Source organism: Oncorhynchus kisutch, linkage group LG3, assembly GCF_002021735.2.
Source record: "Oncorhynchus kisutch isolate 150728-3 linkage group LG3, Okis_V2, whole genome shotgun sequence".
Classification (NCBI taxonomy): domain Eukaryota; kingdom Metazoa; phylum Chordata; class Actinopteri; order Salmoniformes; family Salmonidae; genus Oncorhynchus; species Oncorhynchus kisutch.
This window is the reverse complement of record NC_034176.2, coordinates 19,575,972-19,591,361: the sequence shown is the minus strand read 5'-3', so window position 1 is coordinate 19,591,361 and position 15,390 is coordinate 19,575,972. Positions and strand designations below refer to the sequence as shown.

The following is a 15,390-nucleotide window of genomic DNA, read 5'->3' as shown; positions in this document are numbered from 1 at the left end:
CCATTATGCCCTGTGTATTTATACCTGTGTTCTCTGTTTGTCTGTTGCCAGTTAATTTTGTTTCGTCAAGCCTACCAGCGTTTTTCCCTCTGCTCCTGTCTCTCGATTGTTCCTGTTTCATAGTTTTCCCGGTGTTTCTGCCTGCCCTGACCCTGACCCTGCCTGCTGTCCTGTACCTTTGCCCCTCCTATCTGGATTTACTGACCTCTGCCTGCCCTTGACCTGCCTGTTCGATTAATAAACTGTTGTTACTTCGATGTTGTCTGCATCTGGTTCTTACCTGAAACGTGATAGTATACAAGTCACTGGCATTGCTAAAGATCTGTATTCAAATGGACATGATATTCGTCCCTCTGTGTTCAGGGGACAGTGCGTTTTCGACCTGTTCGGGAACTCTGTGCAAAGGCGAAAAGTACAGAGTCAGCTCATTTTGCACAAATCCTGGAAGCAAGCCTGCTTATCCCTCAAGCCATGCACTTTCTGCCGGAATATGGTCTTCGGAAAAACAGGAAGAAACGCCTCTGAATGTTTCACTGGAATCGTGTTGACATTATTTGCAGGGAGGAGATGAGATTCTGCTGGCATGACATGAAAGATTAGGCTTGATCTTGGAGGACGTAGTAAGACAAACCCTCTCAATCACTCCCATGAGATGGGTAGTATAAACCGTTACACACCGCTCCAGTGACACAGCTTCAGATTAGGGATGCACAATATATTGTGAACATATCGGAATCGGCTGATACCGATGTTGGCATTTTTAGCTAATATCGGCCGATTCCGATATGTTCACGATATATCGATGTCTAGTTTAACGCCGTGGTGCAAAACCAATGTTAAAGCTGACGTGCATGCCTATATAACGAAGGTACATGACGCAATGACGCCACACAAAATTCCTAAACCAGCCCACAATGTCTGCCAGTCAACAAATCAAAATTTCAGCGAGACAACTCAAAGGTGAAATCCATTAAAGCCAAGATAATGGAATTCATTGCCCTTGATAATTAACCGTTTTCTGTCGTGGGTGATGTTGGCTTTCGCCGACAGGTCGAGCACCGGTTTACACTACCAAGTGCTCTACTTTTCCAATAGGACTCACAATCATGGCCGGATGATATACAGCCTGGATTCGAACCAGGGAGTAGTGACGCCTCTTGCACTGAGCTGCAGTGCCTTAGAACTCTGTGTCCATGTGTGTGACTCCATCTCTAGTCATTATCTGTCTATTAATTTGGTAATATTCATATTATATTTAACTGTATTTTTACCTGTATTTGAGGTCATGGACGTAGGTACTACCCAGCAGGCTCTGGATGGTCCTCTTGGTCTCGTCCAGCAGGTTCTTGGTGGCAGAGTCTCCCACGGCCAGCGTGACGATGCGCCCCACAGGCAGCGACTGGAGAAGATGCATAAGCCGCCGGCTGTCGTTCCGTGAGTCATATGTGTCGTAGCGCTCGGTGAACAGAACAGCGGCCGTGTCCTGGTCCACCACACGCAGGTTGATGCCACGGCTAAAGTTGCGCTGAAAGGCATAGCCCCCCGTGGCTAGGCCTGAGGAGGGGATGCTGCGGGTCAGGAGGGTCCACGACAGCCTCTCTGTCCCGTGAAGCTCCAGGGTTGCGCCTCCACGTACCCCAATGAACTTCCGGCCCAGTTCCGGTACTTCTGCTACGGCCTTCTCGTCTGAACGGCCCAGGAGGGTGATGGTGGCCCGGGAGCGGTAGCGGCATTTGGGGGCACCGATGTGCAGCGAACCCCCGTCTTCAATGAGCACATTACGCGTTCTGAGAGTGATGTTTTTGGAGCCCTCAGTATTGTCTGCAAAGACCACTCGGCCTGTGGGAAGACAGAAATAGGCTAAAACATAAAACAATCACTTCATCAGAGGCCATTTCTTTGTGATACTTTCTAGAGAAAGCCATATTATTCTCAACTTAATCTCGGAACCCAGTGCCCAATACTGCATGCTCTGTCTCTATTTACTTCTGGGGTGGAAATGTGTTCAGATCAGAGAGAGGACCTAACCTACCTCCTGATTGGATGGTTAGGGAGTAGAAGGTAGCAGAAGAGTCCAATCGAAACAGATCTCCCCCTCGGACGACCATGGCCTTCTCTGGGTTGTGACCTGGGTTCCAGCTGCTCAGGGAGGGGCTGTGGTCTGGACAGTTCTCTGTGCACACAGACAGGACCAATCAAAGACAACATCACATCACTGACACAGCACATAGATTGAGAAGCTCTGAGTCAGAGTAAAACAGGTAATAGAAAACTGATAGAAAACTATAGTAAAAAAACTACAGAAAACTATAGTCAATAACTTAAGAGTATGGTGGAGCAATGGGCCTAAGTAACTTAGCCAAGTCTGTATTAACAGCTCATAACATCCTTATAGTCACACAAACACACACTCACCGTCCAACACGTCTCCACTGGTGAGGCTGAGGATGAGGATGAGCAAGAGGAAAAAGGCCCCCAGGGAGACACTAAAGCAGATGAAGGTGTTCTTCCTCAGAACCTGAGCACGCTCCCGGTGCTGGCCCTCCTCTGATAGGTTAAAGGTTGCCCGGCACTCAGGAGGTGGGCCAATGAGCTTCAGAGGGGGAGGGGGTGGGGCCTTGGCCGGAGGTGGGGAGCGGACAGGTATGACCCTGCCGGAGACGCATCCTGGCGACCGGAGGTTACCGTTGGGCGGGGCCACAAAGACGGGGACGCGACTGGGGCCATCACTCATCTGCATGGTATCTGTCTGCTACCGACAGAGAGAGAGAGAGAGAGAGAGAGAGAGAGAGAGAGAGAGAGAGAACGAGAAACTTTTTGGTTTTCTTTAATGAAACATTCTCATTTCATTAAACGTCCCCTTAAAATAAAACACCAAAATATAACCTGTACTGCATACATGTACCATACTCACCTTGCCCTCGACCCCACGATACAAAACACCACCACACATCACAATAACCTCACCACTTCTACAACCGTATATCCAAAACATCTTCCCCAGCTATACAGACAACCCCCCCAACACACCATATCTCCTGAAACATCTCCTCACTTTTTAACATTTTATAGAACTTAAATTCTACCCTAAGGTGTGCAGAGGGTCTGTTATCCCCCCACCTTTGACCCTGTTCCTCCTTGTTAGCCAAATAGCCAACTTTGCCTGAGCAAACAGAAAATTCAACAAAACACATTTAGCCTTCTCCTTATTTGAATACCTCTACCCCATTATAAACATCCCAACAGTAAAAACCACTCCCAACCTCTCACACAGACATTCCAACAGAGACATTATTGGCATTAACCTGGTGCACACAGAAAACACATGAATCACAGTTTCTCTCATAACACAGAAAGGACACCCCTGCCCGGATTTCCACCCCTCCTCTCCAAGCAGTCGCAGGTCACCCAGCCTAAGTAAACCCGCTGCCATCTGTTGCCTCTGCAGGGTGGCTGACTGAACCGATCTCAAAGAGAGAGAGCTGCCAGACCCTCAGCACTGCAGCTGCCAGGGCCTCAGCACTGCAGAGTAAAAGTCTGAGAAACCTGCTGTACTCAGCCTCAGCAGCTTCATGAGGAATAGCTGCCGGTCCAACCCTAATCTGCCAGCTCTCCTCAGCAGTGTGCATGCTGGTTCCCTCCAGCTTCATGAGGAATAGCTGCCGGTCCAACCCTAATCTGCCAGCTCTCCTCAGCAGAGTGCATGCTGGTTCCCTCCAGCTTCATGAGGAATAGCTGCCGGTCCAACCCTAATCTGCCAGCTCTCCTCAGCAGAGTGCATGCTGGTTCCCTCCAGCTTCATGAGGAATAGCTGCCGGTCCAACCCTAATCTGCCAGCTCTCCTCAACAGAGTGCATGCTGGTTCCCTCCAGCCGACATCAATACGGTACAGCAGTCTCTGCACCGCCAACCAAGAATTCACAAAAGGGAGAAAAAAACAAAATGAGACTCTGCATGCAGAATTCTGTAAAAATATATCCTCTGTGTCCAACATAAAACACCAAATAATGCATGAGGAGCAGAATTAGGCCAATACCCGCTAATTATCAAAATCTAGAAAAAAGCTGTTAAATTCTACAACCACCTAAAAGGAAGCGATTCCCAAACCTTCCATAACAAAGCCATCACATACAGAGAGATTAACCTGGAGAAGAGTCCCCTAAGCAAGCTGGTCCTGTGGCTCAGTGAACAGAACAAACACAAACAGACCCCACAGAGCCCCAGGGCAGCAACACAATTAGACCTGTCACGTTCTGACCTTAGTTCCTTTGTTTTGTCTTGGTTTTAGTATGGTCAGGGTGTGAGTTGGGGTGGGCAGTCTGTTTGTTTTTCTATGTTGGTTTCTGTGTTCGGCCTAGTATGGTTCTCAATCAGAGGCAGGTATCGTTAGTTGTCTCTGATTGAGAATCATACTTAGGAAGCCTTTTTCCACCTGTTTTTCGTGGGTGTTTATTTTCTGTCTTTGTGTATGTCGCCAGACAGGACTGTTTCGGTTTTCGTTCGTTCACTTTATTGTTTTTGTATTTCAGTGTTCAGTTTGATTCATTAAATCATGAACACTTACCACGCTGCAAATTGGTCCTCCAATCCTTTTCGCTACTCCTCCTCAGAAGAGGAGGACGAGATCCGTTACAAGACCCAACCAAATCATGAGAAAACAAAAAAGATAATTACTTGACACATTGGAAAGGATTAACAAAAAAACAGAGCAAACTAGAATGCTATTTGGCCCGAAACAGAGAGTACACAGTGGCAGAATACCTTACCACTATGACTGACCCAAACTTAAGGAAAGCTTTGACTATGTACAGACTCAGTGAGCATAGCCTTGCTATTGAGAAAGGCAGCCATAGGCAGACCTGGCTCTCAAGAGAAGACAGGCTATGTGCACACTGACCGCAAAATGAGGTGGAAACTGAGCTGCACTTCCTAACCTCCTGCCAAATGTATGACCATATTAGAGACACATATTTCCCTCAGATTACACAGATCCACAAAGAATTCGAAAACAAACTCTTTGATGAACTCCCATATCTACTGGGTAAAATACCACATTGTGCCATCACAGCAGCAAGATTTGTGACCTGTTGCCACAAGAAAAGGGCAACCAGTTAAGAACAAACACCATTGTAAATACAACCCATATTTATTTTGATTTATTTTCCCTTTTGTACTTTAACCATTTGCACATCGTTACAACACTGTATATATACATAATACGAGATTTGTAATGTCTTGATTATTTTGGAACTTCTGTGAGTGTAATGTTTACTGTTCATTTTTATTGTTTATTTCACTTTCGTATATTATCTACTTCACTTGCTTTGGCAATGTTAACATATGTTTCCCATGCCAATAAAGCCCCTTGAATTGAATTGAGAGAGCGAGAGAGCGAGAGAGAGAGAGAGAGAGAAAGTGGATAGATAATGGGGTCTTAAACTCAGGGAAACAAGGCAATGAGCCAGCAAGCATTTACTGTTTACCCCAGGTAAACTGTGGGGGGTTTATCTGAAATTGACAATGAATCTGTCCATCCAGGACAATCCCCTGGGGTTGTTTATTTAGAGGGAGTGACCTTGTCTGCCTTTGTCCAGAGTAATGAAGGAGATTTTCAATGGATTTCTACATTCTGAAGCCATGTTAAAATAGCAGACAGATGGCACCAATTAGAGTGCTAGAGGAAAATGCCCCCACACGCACAAACCTACATACACACACACGCACAAACATACACACACACACGCACACACACACAAACATACACACACACGCACACACACACGCACACACATAGAGAGGACATTACACTGCTAAAAACGAGTCTGTGGCATTCCTCTCCAAAACTCCCTTTTTCACATCCCTGACACAGCCATGTCAGCACCAGTCCCATGCATGAGCATCCAACTGTCTTCTTTCAATGAGAGGAACATATTAACTCTACATGTTCAGTTAATTCGGAAAGTATTAAGACCCCTTGACTTTTCCACATTTTGTTACATTTAAGCCTTATTCTAAACTGTATTAAATAAAAAACGTTCCTCATCAATCCACACAATACCGCATAATGACAAAGCGAAAACTGGTTTTAGAAATTTTAGCAAATGTATTCAAAATAAAAAAACAGAAATACCTTATTTATATAAGTCTTCAGACCCTTTGCTATGAGACTCAAAACTGAGCTCAAGTACATCCTGTTTCCACTGATCATCCTTGAGATGTTACTACAACTTGATTGGAGTCCACCTGTGGTAAATTCAATTGATTGGACATGATTTGGAAAGGCACACACATGTCTATATAAGGTCCCACAGTTGACAGTGCATGTCAGAGCAAAAACCAAGCCATGTGGGTGAAGGCATTGTCCATAGAGCTCAGAAACAGGATTGTGTTGAGGCAGAAATCTGGGGAAGGGTGCCAAAACAGTTCTGCAACATTGAAGGTCCCCAAGAACACAGTGGCCTCCATCATTCTTAAATGGAAGACGTTTAGAACCACACAGACTCTTCCTAGAGCTAGCCACCCGGCCAAACTGAGCAATCGGGGGAAAAGGGCCTTGGTCAGGGAGGTGACCAAGAACCCGATGTTCACTCTGACAGAGCTCCAAAGTTCCTCTGTGTTGATGGGAGAACCTTCCAGTAGGACAACCATCTTTGCAGCACTCCACCAATCAGGCCTTTATGGTAGAGTGGCCAGACGGATGCCACTCCTCAGTAAAAGGCACATGACTATCCCACTTGGAGTTTGCTAAAAGGCATCTAAAGGACTTTCAGACCATGAGAAACAAGATTCTCTGGTCTGATGAAATAAAGATTTAACTCTTTGGCCTGAATACCAAGAGTCACATCTGGAGGAAACCTGAGGATATCCCTATGGTGAAGCATGGTGGTGGCAGCATCATGCTGTGGCGATGTTTTTCAGCGGCAGGGACTGGGAGACTAGTCAGGATCAAGGGAAAGATGAACAGAGCAAAGTACAGAGATCCTTGATGAAAACCTGCTCAGGACCTCAGACTGGGCGAAGTTTCACCTTCCAACAGGACAACAACCTTAAGCACACAGCCAAGACAATGCAAGAGAGGCTTCGGGACAAGTCTCTGAATGTCCTTGAGTGGCCCAGCCAGATCCTGGACTTGAACCTGATCGAACAGCTCTGGAGAGACCTGAAAACAGCTGTACAGCAAAGCTCCCCATCCAACCTGACAGAGCTTGAGAGGATCTGCAGAGAAGAATGGGAGAAACTCCACAAATACAGGTGTGTCAAGCTTGTAGCGTCATACCCAAGAAGACTCGAGGCTGTAATCGCTGCCAAAGGTGCTTCAACAAAGTACTGAGTAAAGGGTCTGAATACTTATGTAAATGTGATATTTCATTTTTATTTTGAATAAACTTAGAAAAATAAACAGTTTTTGCTTTGTCATTATTGGGTATTGTGTGTAGATTGATGAGGGGAGGAAACAATTTAATCAATTTTAGAATAAGGCTGTAATGTAAAACAAAATGTGGAAAAAGTCAAGGGGTCTGAATACTTTCCGAACGCGCCAAATATATGCTTCATACAATCAATGCTTTCCTTTTATCAGAAATTCTTCCGACAGACCACCCTCTAAGTATGGCCACAGATGTGACCCACCCAACTCAGGTACAGAGAGAGTCGAGTGATCGTCTGAGGTCAGCACAGGTAGGCCTATCGCTCTGTGTCACTGTTCTGCCCTTGTAACCATGCTGGTTTAGCTGAGGTGCACAGTTTGTGTTCTGAGCAGCACCAAGACTAGAGGAGCCTGCTTCTCTTTGGAATAATGACTCAGCCTTTCAGTCCTTACATTGAAGCTGGTAAACCTCACAATTAAAGCTTGAGTCTGTGATAAAAATTACAAATATAACAGGGCACGTGTTTGGGATATAGCTGAGGGATGGGGTTAAGGAACTGTAACCCCTCTTACAATTAATAGACATCACTCTATATGCAAGGACTGACAGTCCATGACATTTAACAGATCGTTTTAAACCTATTTTGTTGTTTGTAAACAATGAGTAATAAAACCTCATATTTTAGGTTATGTTAATGACAGACATGCTAAGCTCATGAGGCATTTATAAATTATTCAAGAATCAATAGGTTTCAATTAAGAATTTAAATTACCATTGAACAGCGTCCCAAAACCTGAATAAAGCTTTAACCACATCAGTTAATTAGCTAGCCAGTTAGCCTATTACAATCACATTAACACTGTACAACTTTGAGGTAAACATAATAATAAAATATCTGAAATGGAAAGTCCTACAAACTATCACTCATAGCACAGTACCACATATATTATTGCAACAATGTTTCAACCCAAGATCTTTATAAAGTTAAACTTGTAACCATTATTCCCTTAACATAATCATACACCTCTGCAACCAAGTATAGTGAAATACAGTGAAATAGTTGAGTAGCATGAAAGATGTAGGGATGGATTTTGGTCACATTTCAATATTAAACACTGCTTTACTGGCACACTGTGGGACTTTATATAGAACAACATGTAACTTTTCAACAACATGAGTTTGGGTACAACAACAACAAAGAAGCAAGACAGCACCAAGCACCTCTTTTTACCATACAATAATCACATTATTTTGTTAAATCACACAGCAGCTAGGCCACACTACAGACCGTTTGCTAAATACTTATAGGAAATATTCTATCAATAGCCAGGGCTGATAGTGGTACCATCCGAACAATGTGAGGTCTCCTACCTTTCACGGGATTACTCTGTGCCTTCACTGGCCATTCGCTCTCTTCCAAACAGCAAGCGTTGTTACGATGCGTTGACTGACGGAAGTCATGGAACGAATACTTAGAAAAATACAGTTTGCGTTGTGTGTTCTTTTTATACTTTTACATTGTGTTTTCTTTCGGGGCTGTAGACTGCCAGCCCCCGTCCCAGGCGCGGTTTGGAGAGGAAGTGAGCGGAGAGTACGGGCTCATGGGAGGGGCTTGAGTTGACTCCCACTGCCTCCGCCACCTGCTGTCAAGTATCCCTGACTGCAGTGTGCAGTTCGGGGCGGAGCTCAATGTGGGGGCTCACGTTTGACCACGCCCACTGTTTTGGGGGGTTCATCTGAGGTTTGACAGTCTGAATACAACTGAATACACACACTGAATACAAACACACACGTTTGTGCAAGGCACATGTTGAATACAAACATATTTCATTTTTGAAGACCATAAGAGATATTATATAAAGTGGTACCAGCACATGTGTTTTTGCTTCATGTTATATTTGAGACAAGCAACTGATATTTGACCCCAAAAAACCATCTGGGTCAGATGGTTTAGAACCCTTTCTTCTTTAAGGTTGCTGCCCCTATCGTCACCAAGCCTATCTCCAACCTTTTTAACCTGTCTCTGGGGAGGTTCCCATTGCTTGGAAGGCAGCCACAATTCATCCTTTATTTAAAGGGGAGATCAAGCTGATCCTAACTCTTATAGATAGGCCTATTTCTATTTTGCCCTGTTTATCAAAAGTGTTGGAAAAACTTGTCAATAATCAACTGACTGGTTTTCTTGATGTCTATAGTATTCTCTCGGGTTTGCAATCTGGTATCCGTTCAGGTTATGGATGTGTCACTGCAACCTTAAAGGTCCTCAATGATGTCACCATTGCCCTTGATTCTAAGCAATATTGTGCTGCTATTTTAATTGACTTGGCCAAAGCTTTTGATACGGTAGACTATTCCATTCTTGTGGGCCGGCTAAGGAGTATTGGTGTCTCTGAGGGGTCTTCGGCCTGGTTTGCTAACTACCTCTCTCAAAGAGTGCAGTGTATAAAGTCAGAAAATCTGCAGTCTCAACCACTGCCTGTCACCAGGAAAGTACCCTAAGGCTCAATCCTAGGCCCCACGCTCTTCTCAATTTACATCAACAACATAGCTCAGGCAGTAGGAAGCTCTCTTATCCATTTATATGTAGATGATACAGTCTTATACTCAGCTGGCCCCTCCACGGATTTTGTGTTAAATGCTCTACAACAAAGCTTTCTCGGTGTCCAATGAGCTTTCTCTACCCTTAACCTTGTTCTGAACACCTCCACAACAAAGATCATGTGGTTTGGTAAGAAGAATGCCCCTCTTTCCACAGGTGTTATTACAACCTCTGATGGTTTAGAGCTTGAGGTAGTCACCTTATACAAGTACCTGGGAGTATGGCTAGACGGTGCACTGTCCTTCTCTCACATATCAAAGCTGCAGGCTTAAGTTAAATCTAAACTCCTCTTTCACCCCAGCTGCCAAACTAACCCTGATTCAGATGACCATCCTACCCATGCTAGATTACGGAGACATAATTTATAGATCGGCAGGTAAGGGTGCTCTCGAGCGTCTAGATGTTCATTACCATTCGGCCATCAGATTTGCCACCAATGCTCCTTATAGGACACATCAATGCACTCTATACTCCTCTGTAAACTGGTCATCTCTGTATACGCAAGACCCACTGATTGATGCTTATTTATAAAACCCTCTTAGGCCTCACTCACCCCTATCTGAGATATATACTGCAGCCCTCATCCTCCACATACAACACCTGTTCTGCCAGTCACATTCTGTTAAAGGTCCCCAAAGCTCCTCTTTTCAGTTTGCTGCAGCTAGTGACTGGAACGAGCTGCAACAAACACTCAAACTGGACAGTTTTATCTCAATCTCTTCATTCAAAGACACAATCATGGACACTTACTGACAGTTGTGGCTGCTTTGTGTGATGTATTGCTGTCTCTACCTTCTCGACCTTAGTGCTGTTGTCTGTGCCCAATAATGTGTGTACCATGTTTTGTGCTGCTACCATGTTGTATTGCTACCATGCTGTGTTGTCATGTGTTGCTGCCTTGCTATGTTGTTGTCTTAGGTCTCTCTTTATGTAGTGTTGTCTCTATTGTTGTGATGTGTGTTTTGTCCTATATTTATATTGAATTTATTTATTTATTTTAATCCCAGGCCCCCATCCCCGTAGGAGGCCTTTTGGTGGGCTGTCATTGTAAATAAGAATGTTCTTAACTGACTTGCCTAGTTAAATAAAGGTTAAATAAAATAAATATTGTTGCAGTGAACAGACTTATTTATGTCATGTGCTGTTAAAATTGTGTTGATAAATGTTTGTAATTATATTATTTCATTGAGCATATACAGTGGGGCAAAAAATTATTTTGTCAGCCACCAATTGTGCAAGTTCTCCCACTTAAAAAAATGAGAGAGGCCTGTAATTTTCATCATAGGTACACTTCAACTATGACAGACAAAATGAGAAAACAAATCCAGAAAATCACATTGTAGGATTTTTAATGAATTTATTTGCAAATTATGGTGGAAAATAAGTATTTGGTCAATAACAAAAGTTTATCTCAATACTTTGTTATATACCCTTTGTTGGCAATGACAGAGGTCAAACGTTTTCTGTAAAGAAAGAAAGAAAACAGATTGTGGTCATTAAGTAATGTAAGGGAACCTCTTGGGATGTGTGTACAAGAATGCACGTTAATTTAGCTAATAGCCTTATTACGTAGTACCTGATCCTGCAGAGCTGGATGCTGAGGTGACATGCTGTGACTTCTTGGAGGGGGGGGATATCTTCTACATCATCCTGAAATATATTGGAGAGGGCCGGGGTTGAAGTCTTTAAACATTGGTTTAAGACTATACCACTCATCATATGAGGGGGGGGTTTAAGTCTTTAAACATTGGTTTAAGACTATACCACTCATCATGACACCTCCTACCTGTAGAGCGGTTTGTTTTCGCTGTCGTTTTCGATCTTTCAACCTCTCTTCTTCAGACTGTAGTGAGTGAATGACATATATTACATGCATTCGATATGAAAATATATTCAGGTCAGTCTGGCTGCAGTGAAAGAGATTTTAAGGATGCAAATGAAACGTTTTTATAATGTTCAAGACTTACGACTTACAACGTTCTGCAGGAGAACTAGGCACCCCCGTTGCCTAATTTGCTGCATGTTTTCCTTTGAAAAAGAAAATCACACAATCGAATGGTTATCCCAAAAAACATATCCACTAGTGATGAGAAATTCATAATTTATACATACCTCAGTGAAATCACACTGTGCTTACATTGCAATGTACACAGTGTAGTGTAAGTTAAGAAAGAGTAGGTTGTTAAGTTTGAAAGTCATGATAACAATAATGATGATAATAGTAAATAATAATACCCCCTCCAGGAATATATTTCAGGATGTAGAAGACACCCCCCCCCCCCCCAAGAAGTCACAGCATGTCACATCAGCATCCAGCTCTGTGTAATGGCATCCAGAGGTGGAAGAAGGATCGGACCAAAGCGCAACGTGGTAAGTGTTCATGATGATTTATTCAAAACGACCTGAACATTGAAATACAAAACAATAAACGATGTGAACAAAACAAAAACCGAAACAGTACCGTGTGGCCCAAACACTCACACGGAAACAAACACCCACACCCCAAAAGTGAAACCCAGGCTACCTAAGTATGATTCTCAATCAGAGACAACTAACGACCCCTGCCTCTGATTGAGAACCATACTAGGCCGAACACAAAAACCAACATAGAAAAACAAACAGACTGCCCACCCCAACTCACACCCTAACCATACTAAAACAAAGAATAAAATAACAGAACTATGGTCAGAATGTGACAGTACCCCTCCCAAAGGTGCGGACTCCAGCCGCAAAACCTGAACCTATAGGGGATGGTCTGGGTGGGCGTCTGTCCGCGGTGGCGGCTCTGGCGCGGGATGTGGACCCCACTTCACCACAGTTTTTGTCCGCCTCCTCAACCGCCCCCTTGCCCTCTTATGAGGGACGACCCTCGCCACGGGTCCCGAATGGACGGGAGACTCCCGCAGCGCCGGACGGGCGGGAGACTCCGGCGGCGCCGGAGTGAAGGACGGCTCCGGTGGCTCCTGGCTGGCTGGCGGATCCGGCGGCTCAGGACAGACGGGAGACTCTGGCGGCTCAGGACAAACGGGAGACTCCGGCGGCTCAGGATAGACGGGAGACTCTGACAGCGCTGGGCAGGAGGAAGGCTCTGGCAGCGCTGGACAGGAGGGAGCACCTGTAGGGAGAAGACAAAGAGACAGCCTGGTGCGGGGGGCTGCCACCGGAGGACCGGTGCGTGGAGGTGGCACCGGATAGACCGGTCCGTGCAGGCGCACTGGAGCTCTTGAGCACCGAGCCTGCCCAACCTTACCTGGTTGAATGCTTCCCGTAGCCAGGCCAGTGCGGCGAGGTGGAATAGCCCGCACTGGGCTGTGCTGGCGAACCGGGGACACCATGCGTAAGGCTGGTGCCATGTACGTCGGCCCGAGGAGATGCACTGGAGACCAGATGCGTAGAGCCGGCTTCATGGCACCTGGCTCGATGCCCACTCTAGCCCGGCCGATACGAGGAGCTGGAATGTACCGCACCGGGCTATGCACACGCACCGGGGACACCGTGTGCTCCACCGCATAACATGGTGCCTGCCCGGTCTCTCTCGCTCTCCGGGAAGCACGGGAAGTTGGCGCAGGTATCCTACCTGAACTCGCCACACTCCCCGGGGCTGCCTCTCGGGCTTCCAGCCGTGCTGCCGAGCTAGCTCCTCATAATGCCGCCTCTCGGCTTTCGCTGCCTCCAGCTCTGCCTTGGGGCGGCGATATTCACCTGGCTGTGCCCAGGGTCCCTTGCCGTCTAATATCTCCTCCCAAGTCCATCTCTCCAGGTATCGCTGCCTCTCCTGCTGCTGCTGCCTGTTACCACGCTGCTTGGTCCTTTCTTGGTGGGTGTTTCTGTAACGGCATTCAGAGGTGAAAGAAGGATCAGACCAAAGCGCAGCGTGGTAAGTGTTCATGATGATTTATTCAAAATGACCTGAACACTGAAATACAAAACAATAAACAATGTGAACAAAACGAAAACCGACCGGCCCAAACACCCACACCCCAAAAGTGAAACCCAGGCTACCTAAGTATGATTCTCAATCCGAGACAACTAACGACACCTGCCTCTAATTGAGAACCATACTAGGCCGAACACAAAAACCAACATAAAAAAACAAACATAGACTGCCCACCCCAACTCACGCCCTGACCATACTAAAACATACTACTTACTACATACTAAAACAAAGAATAAAATAACAGAACTATGGTCAGAACGTGACACTCTGCAGGAGTTTGATGTATGAATTGTGTAGTGTAAAAACTGTAGGAAATAGGTGCCAAAAAGTGTCAGGAATAATAAACAAGAAAAAATATGAGCAATAACAATAGTGTGCTTTACTTGCTGAAAGCACAGAAATATTACTAACTTTTCATATGTTATAACAGAAAATAGGACTAATATAATATACTGAATAGCATCTTACCATCACAACAAACACCCTACAGTTGTTTGAGAAACCTTGCTTTGGTAGATCCTGTGGTGTGAACAAGGTACCATTTTCAATACAGGAATGACAATCAAATGGTACAGTTCAGTGGAATCATTTAAAGGAATATCCAACCTGAACATCATTCACACCAAAAGTCCTCCAGGGTCCAGGGGACAAGATCAGAGCAATGTTTCTGTGAACACAGTGTATGTGAAAGTAAAGAAAAAGTACAATTCAACAGCTTTGCATGCATAACAGTTTTGAACACAGTTGGAACTGAATTAGCCTAGAGGCTCGAACACCAATTTTTTGGGGGGGAGGGTCACAATGGGTTCAAAGACAACTGCCCCAACTGATAATGTTATCTATGGTTCTGTTTCCATCTGTTTAATGCACCGAATGGGAAATTATGTATCGTACATACATATTTGACATATTACATTTTACTTTAAATAAAACAGAGCCATAGATAATAAAAATAAATAAATAAATGGATAAGTGGTCTTAAACTGAACTACCACTATCCAGATGGGATGAAACAAGGTGCCCTAAAAACCTGAATGGTTGGGTGCGACCTTCATCTCTCCAGCCAGTGCCATGGAAAGATCTAGAAAGAAAATCTCCCTAGCTTGTGGCCTCAGTATCTGTTAAATGTGTTCAAATATGAAACAGACACCTTTTGACATACAACTTTTAAACCTTGACTTTAAAGTTGTAGGATTTATACTAAAAGAGAGGTAGTGGTTAATGAAACATAGCTATGACGTATTATAATTCTAGCAAAGAATAAGATCGGCAATGAGCAACTTCGGTTTACAATAATCAAACAAAGGCAAAACTAAATTTACTTACACATATTGTCCAATGTCCAGGTTCCCATACTGGAATAAGAATCCACTGCTGACCTGCTGCATTCTCCTAAGGAAAGGAAAACAATAGTTGAATATAAACGTGAGTACTTCGTTATTACAAAAATAATAGCCAACACAATAAGAAATGGGTGAATCATTAAA

General features: G+C 44.5%; 1 protein-coding gene across 3 annotated transcripts in view; it reads right to left on the bottom strand.

Moving 5' to 3' along the window:
- The window catches only part of LOC109876907 (cell surface hyaluronidase), a 47,125-nt gene extending 38,172 nt beyond the window's left edge, over window positions 1-8,953 (bottom strand). The window contains exons 1-4 of one of the 3 annotated variants that reach the window (XM_020469253.2): window positions 8,739-8,953; window positions 2,416-2,752; window positions 2,033-2,173; window positions 1,272-1,839 (exon numbers count right to left, since the gene is read on the bottom strand). In XM_020469253.2, coding sequence (XP_020324842.1) covers window positions 1,272-1,839; window positions 2,033-2,173; window positions 2,416-2,740 — 1,034 coding nt within the window. In that variant the 5' untranslated portion in view covers window positions 2,741-2,752; window positions 8,739-8,953. Of the gene's footprint in view, window positions 1-1,271; window positions 1,840-2,032; window positions 2,174-2,415; window positions 2,753-4,564; window positions 4,616-8,738 lie in introns of those variants that run through there. The other 2 variants (XM_020469256.2, XM_031818551.1) reach the window with 2 other exon arrangements.
- Between the last annotated feature and the right edge of the window lie 6,437 nt (window positions 8,954-15,390).